At 34.4% G+C, this 19,646-nt stretch overlaps 1 protein-coding gene across 2 annotated transcripts in view; it reads left to right on the forward strand.

Annotated features, from left to right (window-relative positions):
- Nucleotides 1-19,646, forward strand: part of Setx (probable helicase senataxin) — a 216,238-nt gene that overhangs the window by 187,832 nt on the left and 8,760 nt on the right. For both annotated transcript variants that reach the window (XM_081745377.1, XM_081745378.1), the window contains exons 17-19: nucleotides 4,848-5,098; nucleotides 13,914-14,072; nucleotides 14,976-15,168. In XM_081745377.1, the coding sequence (XP_081601503.1) occupies nucleotides 4,848-5,098; nucleotides 13,914-14,072; nucleotides 14,976-15,168 (603 nt within the window). The remainder of the gene's footprint in view (nucleotides 1-4,847; nucleotides 5,099-13,913; nucleotides 14,073-14,975; nucleotides 15,169-19,646) is intronic.

Below are 19,646 nucleotides of genomic sequence, written 5' to 3' on the forward strand. Positions count from 1 at the left end.
AGGTCCTCTTGCCTCACAGGAAACCTGATTTTCAAATTATTGGTTAGGTACAATTTTTCAACGAAGATTTCGTCGATACCTTAACATCAGTACATAGAAATATAAACATCAAACATCCTTGAATGATAAACAAGATCTTGCCTGCTAACTTCTCGTAAATACTTTAAAAAAAATATTCTAACATTCATGTGACGTAATCCTGTTGAAGAAGACCACAGCTAGAGTGATTGAAACAGTACAATAAAAGCTTGTAACAACATGTTAAGGCAGGGGGCACGGCGGCTCTGTGGTAGAGCCAGTGATGAAAATTTTCCGGAAAATTTTGAAACGGAAAATTTACCGGAAAATTTTCCAGAAAATTTTCCGATTCATAAAAACATACTCCACTTATTCCTACATCGTTGTTTAGTCGTGATGTGAGGTGGAAAATTTTCTTCTATATTTCTCCGGAAAATTTTCTGTTCTTAACAAATAGTGATCAAGTAACAGTTCCTCAGTATTCATAAAAGTGATTGAAATTATGTATAGAAGTTTTAGAAAGTGAAAGATCGTTTAAAGAATCTGAAAATTTTCATGGCTCAGACAATTTTCAGTACCATGTAGGAACAAGTGAAACAATTTTTCATGAATCGAGATATTTTCTGTCTTGTATGGAAAAATTGAAGAACTTTTTCTGAGTCGGAAAATTTTCATCATTTTGAAGCAAAAAGTAAAACAACTTTTTGTGAATCGGAAAGTTTTATTGCTCTGCAGAAACAAGTGAAAGGAATTTTTATGAATCGGAAAATTTTCATCACGATGTAGAAACAAGTGAAAAACATCATAATCCAGACAATTTTGGATATTATATATAGTGATGTTTAGTGGAAAATTTTCCACTAATTTAACCACACATTCAGCTATAAAATTCAATTCCTGCAGAGGAAAGTTAGACAGTAACAAATTATCATTTTCCAATTAGCTTTCGGAAACCAGAAAATTTTCTAATATTTCAAGTTGGGAAGTAAAAATATACAGTGTTTCTCTTTCTCTCTCTCTCCCTCTCTGTGTGTGTATCTGTGTGTAAAGTGCAGGGAACATACATCGAGTGCAGGGAACATGCTTTTAGAACGTAGCGCTAATAGTGCTGCTTTTTATGTTTCTTCTATTATTTTATTGGAAGAACAACTACACAAATCAGCTTCCTTATTAGTTATATTTCACTTTCTCTTCTGAATGAATATATGAATAAGTAAATAAATGTTTATTTCCAGAAAATGGTCAGTATTTGCTTTCATGAGTTACTTAAATTTGAATTTTGGGTAGTCAAAAATTTACAGTATGAAATTTATATTATATCTACTTATTTATAAATGTTGCAGTATGTAAATCTATAAAAGTAGTAAAGCTATGAGAAAACCGTCTTATGCGTATTAAACTGTCGAAATCTAATATTGTAAGATCAAAGGTGGATTCTGAGGGAAGAACGCATTGAAGTTTTTGAAACATTCTTGAAATCGTTAGATTTTCACTTCATGAAACTTTTTAAGACAATATTTATTACCAATAAATTTTACGGCTAAACAACGATATAGGAATAAGTAGAGTATGTTTTTTTATGAATCTGAAATATGCATGACTTTTAATAGATTGAAATTTTAAATAATAGAATGGGATATTTGTACTCTACGAACTCAATGTGTGTTCTCTGCACTTTGCACACACACACACACACAAACAGAGAGAGAGAGAGAGAGAGAGAGAGAGAGGAGTTGAAGTGAGTTGATTTTGAGTTTAATGTCCCTTTCAGCAGCGAGACTATATAAGACGGGACCAACTGATTAACGTGGAATCCGAACTACATGAGCTTCCGCTGGGAATCTAAGCCAGGTCTTCCATGCCAAAGGTGCGTATGCTAAGCGCTTAGCAATGAAGGAGCTCGCAGATGAAGAGAGAGAGAGAGAAACACTGTGTAAAATTTTACTTCCCAACTTGAAATATTAGAAAATTTTCTGGTTCCCGAAAGCTAATTGAAAAATTATAATTTGTTGCTGACTAACTTTCCTCTACAGAAATTCAATTTTGTAGCTGAATGAGCAGTTAAATATAGTGGAAAATTTTCCACCTAACATCACTATACATAATATCCAAAATTGTCCGGATTATGAAAAGTTTTCATTTGTTTCTACCTCGTGATGAAAATTTTCCGATTCATAAAAATTCCTTTCTTTTGCTTCTACAGAGCAATAAAACTTTCCGATTCACAAAAAGTTGTTTTACTTTTTGCTTCAAAATGATGAAAATTTTCCGACTCAGAAAAAGTTCTTCATTTTTTCCATACAAGACAGAAAATATTTCGATTCATGAAAAATTGTTTAATTTGTTCCTAAATAGAACTGAAAATTGTCTGAGCCATGAAAATTTTCAGGTTCTTTAAACGATCTTTCACTTTTTAACATTTCTGTACATGAATTCAACCAATTTTATGATTGCTGAGGAATTGTTACTTGATTACTGATAGTTTTTTAGAACGGAAAATTTTCCGGAAAATTTTCTGAAATGGAAAATTTTCCGCGGAAAATTTTCCACCTCACATCACTAGGTAGAGCGCTCACCTCTCTGGTTCGATCTCAGGTCAAGCTAGTTGTGGTGGACATCACCCTTAGGTTTTCTCGAAGTTCTTCTGTTTCCTTCCACATTCTCATTTCTCCTGTTTCTTCCACATTCTGAGTTGAGTTGATTTTGGGTTTAACGTCCCGTTCAGCAGCGAGGCTATATGAGACGTGAACCTACTGATTAACGTGGAATATGAACCACATGAGCTCCCGCCGGGAATCGAACCCGGGTCTCCCACGCCAAAGGCGCGTACGCTAACCGCTTAACCACGGATGAGCTCTCTTCCACATTTTCATCCCACCAATTGTTTCATTATCATTCCCATAGCTATCAGTTTCTCTCTTTAATTAAAAATTGAAAATCTTTAATTAATTAATAGGTATAATATGTAGGAATACACAAAACAAATGAGGTGCCTAGTATCAAAATCCACCACATCCATTTCGCTTAGTTTCGAGTAATCTCGTAAAACGTGTAGTTAAGCTCGATATACACACGTACAAGGTTCCATATTTGAACTAGTTTTTTAGTATGAAATGTTAAGCTTTTAAACAAAATACTGTTTCCATGGAATTCCTTTAGATCAAACATATAACAAACAATATGTAACTCAATTTCGGTTTAAAAAAATTGATTTAGCTGTTTTTGATACTAAGCGCCTGAAATATAGTTAGTTTCAATGTTAGTAACCTTGTATTATCGGTATATAATATTTACACTGGTTGCTGTGCTAACTAGACATAGGCGTTTAGTATAGGAAAAAAATCAAAATTAGCGAAGTTGGGCGGTAAATGAGAAATCATTTCTGGATGTATATTCTCTCTCTCCTTTCTTTACTGAAGCTCACGAAACGTATTTATCCTTTATTATCTTACAGAACGTAATTATTTATATCCATATGTTTAAATAAAACTGTGTTTAAGTAGTAGAAAACTTAATAATTGAAGAGTTTTCCATCTATTTTATTTTTTAGAAACATTTTGGTTTCCTAGTTTCATCGTCCTAGCTATTTAAAATTAACTTTCCATCTATATCCTGTTCGGACGCTGTTTCAGGAAATATAAAATGTACGGGTTACCGCACTAAACTTTTTCGCTCCAATTTCTTAATCTAAATTATGTTAGAATACAGTTATTACTTAAGATTCTGGATAAACATAATAAGAAGGTAGCATAGGTATTAACAAGGAAATTAACAGCATTAATTCAACCTATTATGATTACCACGGAAGGCAGAGGATACCAACCTAATAACCAAGCTCGGGAATCGAACTTGGAATCCGTCCAGCGCCCGTGCATTGACAGCTTCGCCAATAACAACCTGAATGCATACAAAGCTATCCGCACATAAATGCCGCTACTAATGCAAATTGCGATGTGATTCAAACAAAACGAAGTTTTGTTCCAACCCCACCACAAACAATCGCAACAAACCACAATATTAGAAGTTATATTAAAAGCAATATACTTCTGCAATTCGATTCTTTTATAGAGAACGTAGTATGAAATCTAATATAGTAGAAACATGCACATAATGGTCCCGAGGAAAATATTGAAAGAAATTACATATATGATTAAATTCAACGTATTGTATATGTAAGGTTCTATACACTTACACTAAGGTTAAAAGAAATAAGGAAAGGAAAAAAAAGTTCGTAAATACTTGAGCATACAAGTTATGCAAGGTTCACTGCTTGGTGTCCATCTTGAACACTGCTGCGTCATCCTTCCCGCTTCTCAGACAAAGCCCTGCCCACGGGTCTAGAACCAAGACGTAAAATGAAATCTCTAAACCCTTATATCATAACAAATTTTTATTCATTTCGTCTGCACATGTACTCTCATTGGCTGGAGCATTATCATGACGTATAAGCAAGATATGTGAGAGTACGTTATCATAGTAGTTCCCAATGATAAGGTTCAAACATGAATAACGAGTCCATTGTAACGAAAATGAAAGAAAACGCAGAAATGAAACGAAATGCACTTCTTTAAGTCCATCGCACAAAATAAATGAATGTTCTAAAAAAAATGTTCAAAATAAAGATAACTATAAGCCTTAAACATGATTTCTACAATATGTACGCATGGATTTCTTATGGATGTACCTCATAACTTTAGAGAATAAATAGGTCCTTTAATTACTGAAACAACTTCGCCGATGAAAATTTGTTAGCTTTCGAAACGTAGACACATTCGATTTTAGAATCAACAAAATGTTCTTAATAGTAATCTATTTCGTTTTAATTGCAGATTGCAAAAGACATGTTATTTGGACAATCACTATTCAAAAGAATTCACAATCAGTTCATCATGCAAGAAAGAAGTCCTGTTCAAATGTTAAACATTCAGTATCGAATGCATCCTGAAATTTGTAGTTGGCCAGCTGCTTATTTTTATAGTGGGAAACTTACGACGCCTCCAGATATCAACCGTAATTCGAAGCTTCGTCCGTATGTATTACTTAATCTGAATTTCACAAAGGAAGATCAGAAATACGTTGGGTAAGTACTATTAACCGTTCATTTATTTAAGTTCGAATTCGTTATTGTTAGACATCAGATCTTTAGGTAAAAACCTATTTTTTCCTTAACTCAGAATGAAAAATAAAGTGGTATATGAAGGTTTTATGACAAATTAAAGCACTAGCACCAACTTTTATTTTGCCTAAAAATGCCTATTTGAACGTAAGATCTTATTTTAGGCACCTGAAACATACTTTTTTAGAACCTAAAAATCCATTGTCTAGTTATTGTAGTGGAGTATGCTAGTTCAAACTAACAAGTTGTACATTCATTCTAATATACATTAAAGCATGTGTATTTAGTAATAACTAACTCTATAGGCTATGGAACCCGGAAGTTCAATGCCGCATTCACAAAAGCTCTTCATTGACTTCTATCCTTAGCCAACTGGATCCAGTGTCTACTTTGTATTCCTATTTCTGCGAGATTCATCTTAATATTGTCCTCCCATCTGCCCCTAGATCTTCCTAATGGTTGTTTTCCGTTTGGATTTCTAGTTAAAACGTTGAAAGCGTTCCTACTTTCGTCCATTCTGGCTACATGACCTGCCCACCTAAGCCTCCTAGATTTGATGACCCTAACTATGTTCGGTAAACGATATAAATTGTGTAGTTCCTCGTTATGAAGTTTCCGCCATTCACCATTCCCGTTTTTCTTCGGTCTTAGAATCTTGTTCTCAAACACTTTGTCTGCGTTCTTCCCTCAGAGTAAACGACCATGTTTCGCAACCATACAGCACAACAGATTTAATAATAATCTGTTCTTTAAAAAAAAAAAAAAAAAAAAAGTAATAAAATGAAAGTGATTAATAAATAATTCGGAAATGAAAATGTGGAAGAATCTCGAAAAAGCTCCCTGACATGACGTGATCGACAAACTCATGGCCTGGCCTGGGTTCGTGTTTGCGCCAATTGCACTATTAAAAACTTCGGGAGATTATTCTCCACGTGTACAAGTGCAGCATTTCGGATTATAGCCTGCCGAAAATTAGTCAGAACATATGAGAAAGTTACATTAACTCATTAACGAAATTTGGATCAAGAGCATGTGAAAGAGTAATATGATTATGTTTAGTTTAGAGTCCATTAACGTACGAGTAGATACGGAATGAGTGCCAGTTTCCAGGTTTGATCTATCATTTTTTCGTTTCTAGAAGATCTCATGAATTTCCCCTTATGCCTCGAGGCTAACCCAGTCTCGCCTCCTGTTATTTTTAAGCTTTCCTAAACAGAATGAGAAAATGTACATTCAATACTGATTAAACATCGTTTATCGAATATTTCCGTAGCATGTTGATAATTTTTCAAACTAAGTATCTTCGAACATTAAACGAGAAAACCCACGAGTACGATATTATCCGAGACAAGCTTAAGTGGGCTGGAATCAAAGCAGGGACACTTTGCACCAGAAATGAGCGTTCTGCTACTGAGGCATTGGGTCATTAAAGATATAAATTAAAAATTCAAAGTTTTGGGTTAAACTAAATAATAATGTTCAAAGATAATTTCTCGTTATTTTCTTTTATTTTTATTTTTTATATAAATAAATACAATACAAAGCAAGAATTCTAGTTTAAGTGTAGAAAGGAGACTACTTATCAAACGCGGAACCCAATTTATGTTTTTGTGAAATGTAGAAAGGGTATCAGTAATTCACATATTGGCATTTCTACTTTCAAGCAATACGACAGGACAAATGTAAGTGCAAAAGTATCAGACGCCTCATATATCTCATTTTTGCGCTACACTGTACAGAGATTTTACATCTATAACTAGATGTGTTCTTACCTGTAATTACTCCCTTGTCTTTTATGTACATTTTTTTAGTATACCAAAAGGAGAGTTCCAAGAGAACTTGAAACGTTGTATAAAATATTTTGAACTGAAATTCGTGAGGTTTTTCTTTTTTCTTTCTTTCTTTCTTTCTTTCTTTCGAACGTAACTCATGTAAATGTAATTGGTTCTGAGCGTCCTGCATATTTGAATCAGATCTGATATTATATAATAGTAACTTAAAAAGCAGGACGTATCTTAGTTCTAGAATAGCGATGGCCATTCTATGATACACTGCGCGCCAGGACAAATGAGACCCATACGTGTGGACCATATTCAATTTTCCGGGCTCTTCCTTTGAGGTGATGCTTCGGTGAATGAAGATGCGTAAGTTACACGTTTGCTGAATCTTTATACTTTGCTTGGTATCATAATTCTTTCATGTGTCTAGGCTACTTATTGTCTGAGCTACGAACATTTGAAAACAATTATATGAAATGGAGATTTTTCTAAAATTTCGTTCAGAACTAAAATCCTTATCTTGTTGAATGGGATTCGTAACCAAAAAGTTAAAGAAAATATTTTCACACTTAAAAGTTAAGTCTCGATTCAGGTATATTATTACTGGCAAGCTACACTATTAACTAATCTTACATCTTTTCATTTTTACTCGCGGATCACCATTTTGCTATCACTGTTCTAGAACGTAATTTAAGTCATTGTTATCCAGAATTTCACACAACGATATTTTTAAATCCTAATAGATAATGATTAGGTGTTCTTTATATATTGATTTGAGATGAAAATTAGTGGCATTACGTTTTTACAGGTTTGTATGTTTCTTCACTCCAAAATTACTAACTCATAATTTACTTTTTTAAACTATATATCATTGTCTTCGTTCAGGCAGAAGTCCCTAACTCCAATAGAGTTTAGCACTTCTTCCAGTACGAGGACGATGTGTAAGGTGAAATAATTGGCGTTTTAGTAGTAGCATTTGATATTGTGTTTCAATGCATAGCCAGGCTTAGCATCACAATTTCATTTTCTACATATACCTTGACAGTCTTAGAACGTCATGTATTCCACTCTGCATATCGTTCTGGTATTGGATTTTTAATGACTTTTGCCAAAACGATGATGATATATTTGCATTTTAATTCAAGCCCTTATCTTATATTTACCTTTCAGCCTTCCATTGAACGGCTTTCGAAAGCCCAAAAGGTAATTTTTGTCATTATTTAAGTCAAAATGAAGTAATTTTCATATTCTTTATGAATTGTAATCTTCCGTATGCATGAGATTGATTTAATAACCAAATTCATGTGTGGGGGAACGGTATAAACTCCTGATTCGATTCAGGACATGTGAGTTCGTGGTGAACACCACAATATCCATGGATTTTTCTCGGCGTTCTCCCATTCGTTCCCATCCCACATCCTCATTCTTACCAATTCTTCCATAATCATTCACTTCCACTAACACCTGTCTCCTTTAGTCTGACAGACGTAAGCGTTGGATTTTAAAAAATCATATTTCTCATAGAACTAGCAATTTTCTTTTCACATTGATAGTACATTGTTCTTCTGTTGCTTTTACCTTAATTTGGGTCATTATTTAGCAGATACCTATTGCACTGGTTTTCTAGATACTATTCATAAAACGTCACAAAATTTTTCGTAAAACTTTATTACACAATTTTTCGTTCAACTATATTTGTGTGTCTCACTGCAACATATTTTTAAATTTTATTTTCACTGTAAAAAAAAAGAGATAATGGTTAGTTCAGTCTACATTTCGTGTGTAAGATTTAATGCATACACATGAACATGTGTGCCTCGTATTTGCCGGCGTATAAGATGAGCTTTTCCCTTTAAGATTAAGTCCAAAAACTGGGATGAGTCTGTTGGAATATTGTACAAATATGAACTTGGCAGGAAGCACCACGAGATTGAGCACATGCCGCATGTTAATTGTTTCTAAGAATGAGATTTATAAGATATAAGAATCAACAAGAATGATATTTATAAGATATAATATCAAGTGTTACTTTAAAGAATGACGTTAAGTTAAATGGAAGATTATTCATGAGTTAATACCAAATAATAGGTAGTAGACACTAAAAAAAAAAAGCATTCAAATAAAGCAGCGTTTCCCAACCTTTTTCAACTTGGCGGCACACTGCGGGTGTAACTTGAATTCTCGCAGCACACTTATAGATATTATTATTTGCAAATATAAAATACCATGGTATTTTTTTTTTTCTGTGATTACTGATCATCTTCTCACAGAGATGAAAGCGGGTTTTGCCCTATGCTAATTCATTATGCTCATTTTTTATTCTAAGTTTAAAATAGAAAACAATTGCAATGAGATATAGGAGTCAGATTTTTAAAAATACGCTTTCTTTTTCGAGAACTGTATCCAACCTTTCACTAAGAACGAAGATCACTAAATAACGAACGAACAAATGTCTTGTACTTTTAAATTTGCTGTTTTAACCAAAATCGGTGCATATTATTGCAGTCACACAGCTTGCAATGCATCGAAGTCAAAACACAGCTGTTGAACAAAGTGTTGTTTTGTCATTCACGTGCGAATGAGTGTTCTACGAACATTCACTTGACGCGTACCGTACAAGTGATTCCATTTCTCGGTATTAATATCTCTCAATTGAAGCGTAACATAGCAGCTAACCGTGGAAATGTGTACGAGCCGAAATACTGTCTGCTACACAGTATATTACAATTACAGTATTTCTTTCCATGGTAGAAATTCATAGTAATGTGAAATACAAAAATATACATTTTTTCCTATGTCTTGCAATTTGGTTGCTATAGAATTAATAATTTTGTTTCGATTTCTTCGCGGCATACCGGTTGGGAAACGCTGAAATAAAGATTCAAAGTATAACAATGAGTGTGTTGTTTATAAAGTAAACCATAGATCAGGAAGAACAGTACCATTCGATTACGACTGGATCATCTAGTCTGTCAGATCTGAAAAATACGAAGCTAGATTAAGGGCAACTCTCTTCACCTTATCAAGTGTATTTTAAGAATTAGAGCAGTAATAGAGTCTTATACGCCGATACTGAAATTTTATCTATTTCAGTTTAAAGTTTTCGTGATTCTGTGATGGTTGATGCTCGATCAAGGGGATCAATTTTAGAGATGGTTCCAGCTTGACTATTTCCAAATCCAATGAAATTTGAGGAAAGGTTCTGCAAGATCTTGGGTGGATATATGCCAAATTTCACTTCAGTATGGTCTTTGGTTTCTTTTGCTCAGAGATAGGTTACTCATCTTCACTCCGCGTACGCGGCTGCAAAAGTACCAAATTTGTCTACCTTTTCTAAAAGTTGTAGCATATGTATTCATCCTATTCTTGTAAACTTAGACAATTTTTCGAGCTGCGTCAGAATATATTACTGATTAGCCTGTTAAACGTATTGAAGGGTTGATATACTTGTTGAAAGTAGACAAAAAAAAAAAAAAACGTTCATTTCAGAAAGCCCACATTTAATCTATCATGATATTTTGTTGAATACACTGATTCAACGTTGATTAAGTGAAGTGACATCGTCAATAGATGTGCACTTGCAAAATTGGTCAAAACCTTTTAGACGCAGATTTGGGGGGAAGGGACAATATGCTAACTGCCTTTTTCTTTCTTTTTTTCTTCTTTCTTTTCTTTCTTGCCGCAGCTCTAAAGAGCATGTTTTAAATTTCAAGCGTTAAGTAGTTTAATTTTAGAATCATGTCTCGTAATGATGATTCAAAAATTTATACTTTTGGTGCTTGGTGAATAGTTTTACAAGTTACGAATTTTGTTCAGTGAGTATAGAATAAGGCAAAATCAGTTCAAATTTCTTTTCTGTCACTAAAAATGCATAACTATAAGTATGCACGAATCACGTGGAAACATAAACACAACAATAAAACAAAAGAGAAATGCACAAAATAATTTTGATAAATTGTCGGTGAAGGAAGGAAATGGCTTAACTGGAAAAGATGATTTTGAAATATGACCACTATCCATCGTTAGTTATCCTGCTCTGTCAATTGTAAAAATTTTATAGCTGAATTTCTCATATTAACGAAGATATGGACTTTCTGAAAATGACATGTCATAAGCTGAGTAACATGTTAAACGAGACATTTTAATTCGATTCCCTGTAAAATTATAAAAATCAAGATATGACACCGTTCTCCGTCTCCGTCACCGATAAAATATGAACTATGCTGAAAACAATCAGTTCATTTCAAGTGAAAAATTCATAAGTAGAAACGTGTGCTATTTCATAATTTGAAACAAATATCCATAGTTTATTGTAAGAAATGTGGGAGGCAACTGAGCTAAAAATTTTGTGAACCACCACGATCAAATTGGTGCATTATAGTTCGTGCTGCTGGTATACATTAGTTTGTGTGTATATGTAATCTATCAAAGCTGACTACAAGAAACTGATCGAGAAAACTATATAGTTTGGATCAAAAGACTGTATGCTGTAACGCTGTGAACATTGTCCAGGGAGAACTGAACTTGGGTCTTATTTGGTAGATGTTTTAAAAGGCTATGATCAAGAAAAAATGATAAGAGTACAAGCGGTAGATCTTTACTAACAGGGACACATTAAAGATACATCAGAAACAGAAGAACTTATGTTAAAAAATTCCGGTTAAGCGAGAATTGATTTTGTGTCAAAACATCAAAGTGTATTCCTTAGGTATAATAAAATCTTGAAAATAATGAAGCGATCATATTGATGGATTTTGCTGAGAAGTACTCATTTGTTGTTTAAGATGCTGTTCAGGTATTTAATTGGGAGAATAGGTAAGCCACATTATATACTTTTGGAATCTATTTTCATGGAAAACAACTTTAGAGAAGGAGCACATATGTGATCAGCGAGTGCCTTTGGACATGATACCATTACTATTCAAGACTTTCAAATGAATCTGATTATGTATTTGAAGACAAAGATGGGAGAATCCGAGCACATTTACTATTTTAGTAGTGAATCAAGTGTGCAGTTTAAAAATTTTAAGAATTTCATCAATTTTTAGTAGGATGAGATTTTAGTATCACTGCTGAATGAAATTTCTTTGGAACAGACCATGAGAAATCATCTTGTGATGGAATTGGGAAAACAGGAAAATGACTAGCAGCTTATGTTAGTTTACAACAAAGACAATTTTCCAGACATCAAGCTTTTTCGTACTGAACGATTAAGAAATTAAAATTGAAACAACTTGGGCTGAACAAGAGGAAGAAGGTTTGCCAAGGAGCACACAGTTGCTGGAATAAGATAAAATCACCAGTATAAACTTATTAGCTTAAAGAGGATCAGATTAAACAGAGTATTCAATGTTTCTCCAGCATTCACAGTTAATGACTTTGAAACACATGAAAAACTTCCATCTTTTTCAATTCCAAAACTACAGCCTGGGCAGTTTATTCATGCATGTATGATAGCGTTTGGCGGGTGGGAAATGTATGACGCTTCACCTGAAAGACACCCTGGTCAGCTTTATGCACTCCATAATCCTTCTCGTTCCTTCCATTGGCCATCTATTAAAAGTACTTACTAGATTGCAAAGCAACATATAATTACGACCTTAGGAAGATCATGAACATCAGCAGGCAGAAAATATATATTTATGCAAAAACAATGCAACGCAGGATTGCGGTTTTATTTCATTTGAAATAAAATTGATTTTTTAAATATAGTTCATATTTGTCAAATTACTTTGTGCATTTCTGTTTGTTTTATTGTTGTCTGTAGTTCGTTCGTACGTACTTGTATGTATTTTAGTGACATAAAAGCAGTTTGTATTGGCTTAACATCATTCTATAATCAGTAAACAAAATTCGTCTCTTGAAAAACTATTCATGAAGTATCAAGAGTACTATTTTTTGAAACTTTTCATTTATTAAACATGGTTCTAAAATTAAATTATGTAACATCTGAAGCTTAAAGCGTGCTCTTTCTAGTTGCGGCAAGATATAATAATAATAATAATAATAATAATAATAATAATAATAATAATAATAATAATAATAATAATAATAATAATAGTAATAGTAGAGGATGCCGTTAGCATATTGCTTCCCAAAGATACCCTCAAATTCGCATGTAAAACGTTTTGACCAACTGTATAAGTTCACGTCTATTGATGGAGATGAGCAGTGGCCGCTGCACTTAATCAGCATATAGACAGGAGCACAGATGGTGTCACAACACCAAAGTTTGGTTGAATCAGTGCAACAAAATGTTATGGCAGGTTAAATGTTTGAAAAATGTTCATAATAACCATTGAAAATATTCTTTTCTCAGACTTGAATATGGAGAGTAGAGTGCGTCTTACAAGCCGACAAATGTGGCTTACATAAAAGAAAGGTTACTACAAGAAATTTGAAAATGTTCTTTCATATGGCTGACACTTTCTGCAAGAGTGATTCATCTGACACAACCACACGTTTTATGATTCTCTAATGTTTTGTCTGTTCGTTTCTTTTTTTATTCTAAAACGATTAGCCGGTAGTCGATTGAAAACTGATTTCTGTTTAGTTTTTCAATGTACAAAGCCATCATGTAAACATGTACCGTCTACTATGTACAAAGCCTGTGTACTAAGTAGCAGTAGGAAAAGCGTTGTTCTACCCTTACTAGTTTCAATTTGTATTTGCTTACGTTAGAATTTCTTTGTTCTAACCACAATATTATTTGGATAAACAAATATTACATAGACAATTGGTTGTGACTCTTGACTGAAGAATATGTTCCAATCCTTTCTAAGGCATTTCAGGACAGAACACAACGCATTGAGTAATTAAATAGGTTGATAGGAAAATTATTTCATTCCTCATTCTTTTGTTCTCTTCAAAGTCGCGTTTCAAACAGATGAAAAATGTAATGTGTTTGTCAATTAGTAATTGTATTTGAATAGAATACGGTTCTTGCTCTATGTCTTACGATTTTATTCTAATTTGTGTTTTTGTTATTTCCAATTTTACAGAGAATTGTGCAATGTGAAGGAAGCACGATGTGTCAGCGAATTAAGTGTTGGTATTCTGCATTTACTTAAAGATCACAAATTAAGCATTGGTATTATCACGCCGTATCAGAAACAAAAACTTGAAATTAAACGATATGTTGAGGAGGCTGCGAAAAACAGGTAATTTTTGTCTACTACTTACTTACAGCTCTATGGATTACACAGTAGCTCTGTAAGTCAACGATCGAGTTGCAGTTGCAAGAAAGTTCAGTGCAAGGTGTAAAATCACAACAGTCGAAGTGGAAGGGGAAGAGACGGGAGTGTAAAAGTTTATATTTATATATATATATATGGCTTCTTTGCAATAATGTTTCGAAGTAGAAAGTTCACATATTTCATCATCCGTAATCATTAAATTATACACGATAAGGGATACCGCTAACGATTAGTTCTCCAATTAATTACATGTAAAATACGTGTTACTTAATTTAATGAATTCGCAAACTTCTGACAATAGCTTCACTTTATTCACCTTTCAGTAAGTTACTAGTAGAGGGGAATTTTCTTCCAAAAATATTAAGTGGAGGAATTACCGCTCCGTCCAGGATTTCGCACCTTATTTCAATGTCTGATAATTTAATATATCAACTCATGGTTTCATCCAAGGCAGGTTGGTAGTGACAGGTATTATTACCGATTTATTGGCAAATATTTTATATATTAGAGTAAAGTACTGTAATCCACTTACAGAAGGCACGTAACTAAACAGAATTTGTGCAAGAATTTGGAAAGTGGGAGTGTCTTAGGTTACTTGGGGAGATAACCTTTTTTCTTTAGTATGTGTTGAAGATGCATATTTATAAAAATTCGCACATTTTAATAGTTCCGCATTAGAGCAACTAGGCTTTTGAGATTAATCATGGCTTACAAATACATACTAAGGCATTTTAGTAAGTATATAACAATTAGTGATAATGTGTCTATTGTGAATAACCTGAAAGGAAAAAAATGGTTAAAATACTAAAAATAACGTAGACCACATTTTCTCATTTCACAATTGTTTATAATTGTAATATTTCGTAGGGGTCTTCGTATGGATGCGTTAATCGACGTGAACACTATCGATAGCTTCCAAGGGAAAGAAAAGGACGTGGTGATCTTGTCTTGCGTAAGGACAGGAGGCATTGGATTCTTAGCTGACGAACAACGGCTGAATGTAGCTCTCACTCGTGCAAAGCATTCTCTCATCATAGTTGGTAATTTTAAGAATTTGGTGGTGAGTATTACATTACACATTGGATTTTTTTTTTTTTTAATCCCTAACTAGAATACGTTTGTTTTATCTTGGCACACTTCCCACCAGTGCATTTGGCTGGCCTTTAAAGTATTTTCTGCTGGTACCCGCGTGAACGTTTTAATCCAATAGACGTGTTACTGGTTTTGCAGTGTAGGTGACGTTAATTGTCAGCCACCTTATCCAATGAGATCATTGCTATTTGGCGAGTATTTGAAGTGCTTAGTTGCCAGACCCAAACAAGTGTATTACAATGATTTGTGAGTGGTGTGGCGTTTTGCTTTGTTTCCTAGCGTATTGCAACTCTCAATTTACCCGTGGCGTGGCAACAATACTTTGCAGACAGATCCATCCTTTAAGCGGGAAGCGTGCCAAGAGAAGACAAACGGTAATATGGTTAATTTTAATTCCGGAAGTAGTATGATAGAAGATTAATAATCCATTTCTCTTTTAATTGTTTTTATACATAGGAATACATTTCATAACAGTTTCATAGCGCTCCCCGCTGGTCTACTGGCTAGCAGTAGTGCCTTTGATGCACGGGATCTGGAATCCATTTCCGGTTGGAGAGTTTAGAAATTTAAACGCATTACAGTGAATTCACATTTTACGTGAAACCGGGGCCGCCGTGGCTCAGTGGTAGTTCGTTCACCTCTGGAGTAGGGGGTCCCTAGTTCGATCCCAGCTTGCGCCAAGTAAACTTTGTGGTGGACAAACACAGTGTGCGTGGGTTTTCCCGGGGTTCTTCCATTTCTTTCCACGTTATTCATTCCACCATTGCATTCATTTCTCCACCGTTTCCGGGCATAATCGTGGGAGGTAAAACTTAAAGATTTAATTTCATTTTTTTCTACGTGAAACTGTAAATCCACTCTCATATAGCTTCGCTGCTGAAAGGGACGCTAAACGCCAATCCAGTCAACCAATAACGCAGTTAATTTTTATGCCGAACTTTTACCAAATCAAAGAGACGTGAAAAATTGCTGCACTGTGTGTTCTTTCAGGACATGCCTCAAGTGACACACTGGAGTATAACGGTATCAACCTGATATGCCCAAATTTGTTTGAAAAATCCAAAGATGGCCATGACCACAAATTTTCCAGCATTGAAGATTCATGTATGCTGTTGACTAATGTTACAAGAGTAGGAGTTACAAAATATTATTCTCTACAGTTATTCATCATCTATTATAGAGAAGATGACAAAAGTACATTATAGTCCAGGGAGAATATGAGGGAAAGGAGTAATTTTCTCCGTCATTTGCAAATGGGTCGCGACACAGACATTTCAGACGCTCCTCACAATTTTATTCTTTAAAATACTACTGGTGCAAAAGTTCTACAGTGCACGGCAGATAGAACGAAAGCAAAACGGTTATCGAAACTAAAGCCGTGTGTAAAAGTGTGAAGTGCACCCTCGGCGTATACAAATTGAGTACACACTAAATAGTGTACACTTCGTCAAAGTACGTTTTGATCCGTACTTCATTCCAGCGCCTCGTCATTGTAGAACATGGAACATTTATGACAAAAGAAAGGAAAATTTTACATGCTAGATTTTTTGTAAATAGATGAATGACCTTCCAGTTATATTAAAGATAAATATATCGTACAGACTGACAATATGGAACAGCAATAAAATGACTTAAGCGTTTCCTTCAGGCATGCCAACAGCTCCAGTTTTGCCGTACTTCAACATATTTGTCATTTCGAAACTCTCACGCGCAGATTAACAAGAGCAGAGTGTATAGACAATAATTATACATATTGTGTCATGTGTACAATAAACTCGTAACAACATGAAAACCATTAAACTGATGGCGATTCTATTTTATCAGGCAAGCATGGGCGAGGGAACATTTATTAATCTACAGTGAGAAGAATAGCAATGATGGTTAGGGCACTGATAACAAATCCAAATTCAACCCTGCAACTTGGAGGAGAAGATATAAAAATGATCGAAAATGCCCGATATTAGTGTCGAATCCATAGTTTTCAGGGTCGCTGAGATGAACAATGATACTTTCGATGCCGTTCAAATCCAAATTCAGCCCCGCAACTTGGGAGACGGGGAGACAGTAGTGGATTTAAAGGGGAGCTTTGAGGCTGAAGCCCCCCAAATATCAGCAAGAGAAATCTGAGGTAATTCACACTAAAAATACTAAGCAATTTGCTGAAGTGATAATTAAGTTTTTATCTGAATTATGGAAATAGATGATCGAGGCTTTCTCTTGTGTTTGGCTTTAGACTGCTGGTCTTTTCAATTACGAGTGCCGATGGCCTCAACAACTCAATCGCAAACTAAGTTAGATCTCTGACTACCTGTGGTTGTTTTACAGTTAAAAAAAAGAAAGAAAGAAAAAGAAAAAGATGTATCTGGTGCTTCTGTGTTTTGTTTGGTCCGTAGAGGCTGGAATCAAAAGCAAACACACCTTGGAGCTTTACTAACAACTCCCTTGGAGAAATATATATAAAAAACGTGAATATTTTCACGATCATGCAAACAATGAGTCTCACAAAAGTGCTATTTTTAAAAAGTAGAAACTCTGTGAGAGATTACGAAAATCTTGATTGCTCACAGGTCAGTGAACATTCAGGTAGATTCTGAGCTAAAAATAAGAATCTGTGAAATCCGTAATCGTCTCATACTTATTATAAAGACAATTATGCTTTGTGGCAGGGAAAACATTCCAGTGCGAGGATACCGTGATGATGGAGAACTTCTAATATCAGATGACGAAACTCATAAAAACGGGGGGAAATTTCGAGCTTTGCTGCGATTTAGAGTTGATCCAGGAGATAAAAAGTTGGAAAACCATTTAAGCATAGCTCCTCAAAATGCAATTTTTTTGAGCAAATCAATTCAAAATGATATTATAGAATATTGTGAGAAAATAATGTCTGCGAAAATTGTCAGTGATATAAGAAATTCAAAATTTTTTTCATTGACTGTTGACGAAACTCGGGATTCAAGTACAATTGAGCAAATTAGTTTTTGTGTTAGATATCGAAGACTTTAAAATCAAAGAAATGTTCTTAGGGTTTATAGTAGCAGCTAATGTTAGTGATGAGGGTTTTACTAAAATTATCCTTTAAAAGATTGAAGAGTTGGGTTTGGATTTGGCACATTTGCGAGGTCAAGCATATCATGGCGGAGCTGCAATTGCAGGAAAGTATAAGCTCGTTTGTAAGAATTACAGCCACTAACTTTATTCATTCACTGCGCTTCTCACTAGTTAAATCTGTTCCTTACACATGGAACCTCGAGCAGAATGTAAGGAATATTCTAGAGACTGTATCAGACGTGGTTAACTTCATACGAGACACCTCAAAGAATTGAAAACATGAAACGTACTATTAGTGAAGTGAATCCTGGAAACAAGGACAGTAAACTGAAGACCTTACGTGAAAGACATTTTATTGAACGCCATGATGCCCTTATTCTCTTCCTTGACATGTGCAATGCTGTTCTGGCATTTCTAGAATCTGTTGATGAAGTAGTTCCATCACTAAAATCTGCTGCTCTCCTTCATCATCCTAAGGTTTGACTTCATCATTACTCTCCCTATCGTGGGTACAATTCTTGGATTGACTATTACTTTGTCTTGTCAACTTCAAAATCCTACCGTGGAGCTTCATCAATGCTGTACCATGGCTGACAATGTAATACATTTACTCAGTCAGTATCGTGTTAGCAGTAATCATTATAGTAAGATCTTTATTAAGGCCGAAGAAGTTTTTATTTCCCATGATGTCGATACCACGTTTCCTAGGACTGTAAAATACCAAACTCGCCACTCAAATGTAGATGCACATACCCCACATGAATATTTCAAGATAAATGTGTATATTCCTTTTTTGGATCCCTTCATAAGTAAACTGAACTCAAGATTTGCTTTAAAAAACTCAAAAATGATGCTTTTGTTTAGTTTGATTCCAGCATTTATGGCAAAGTTGGATGAAGAAAGCGTTGTAAAATCTTCGCAAATTTACCGTGAGGGTCTATGTGGTGAACTAAAAAAAGTGAAGTGACTTTGTGGCGGGAACATTGAAATGGGAAATCAAATGTACCTAAGAGCACCGTGAATGCTTATCAAGATCCATCTTGTGTTTTTTTATCTATCTGTTTTACCAGTAACAACATGTTGCAGAAAAGAAGTTTTTCTACTTCAAAATTGGTAAAATCTTATCTGAGGACGACAGTGAATCAAGATAGGCTTATTGGATTAGCCCTCATGAATATATGTATTTCCCGAAGATTTTTTTTTTTAATCCTAGCTCATTAAGAATACAGAAAAAATATTACAATGAGATTCATCGAACAATGTAACAATATTTATAAAATAAATCTTTCAAATAGTTGAGGTAGAATATCAGATAACGCTACTTCTTTGGCTCCATGAACTAACCTATTTCTAACTATATGCAAGTGTATTATATATTACTATCAAATTTGAGCA

The sequence above is a fragment of the Thermobia domestica genome, chromosome 18, assembly GCF_964235325.1.
Source record: "Thermobia domestica chromosome 18, izTheDome1.hap1.1, whole genome shotgun sequence".
NCBI lineage: Eukaryota > Metazoa > Arthropoda > Insecta > Zygentoma > Lepismatidae > Thermobia > Thermobia domestica.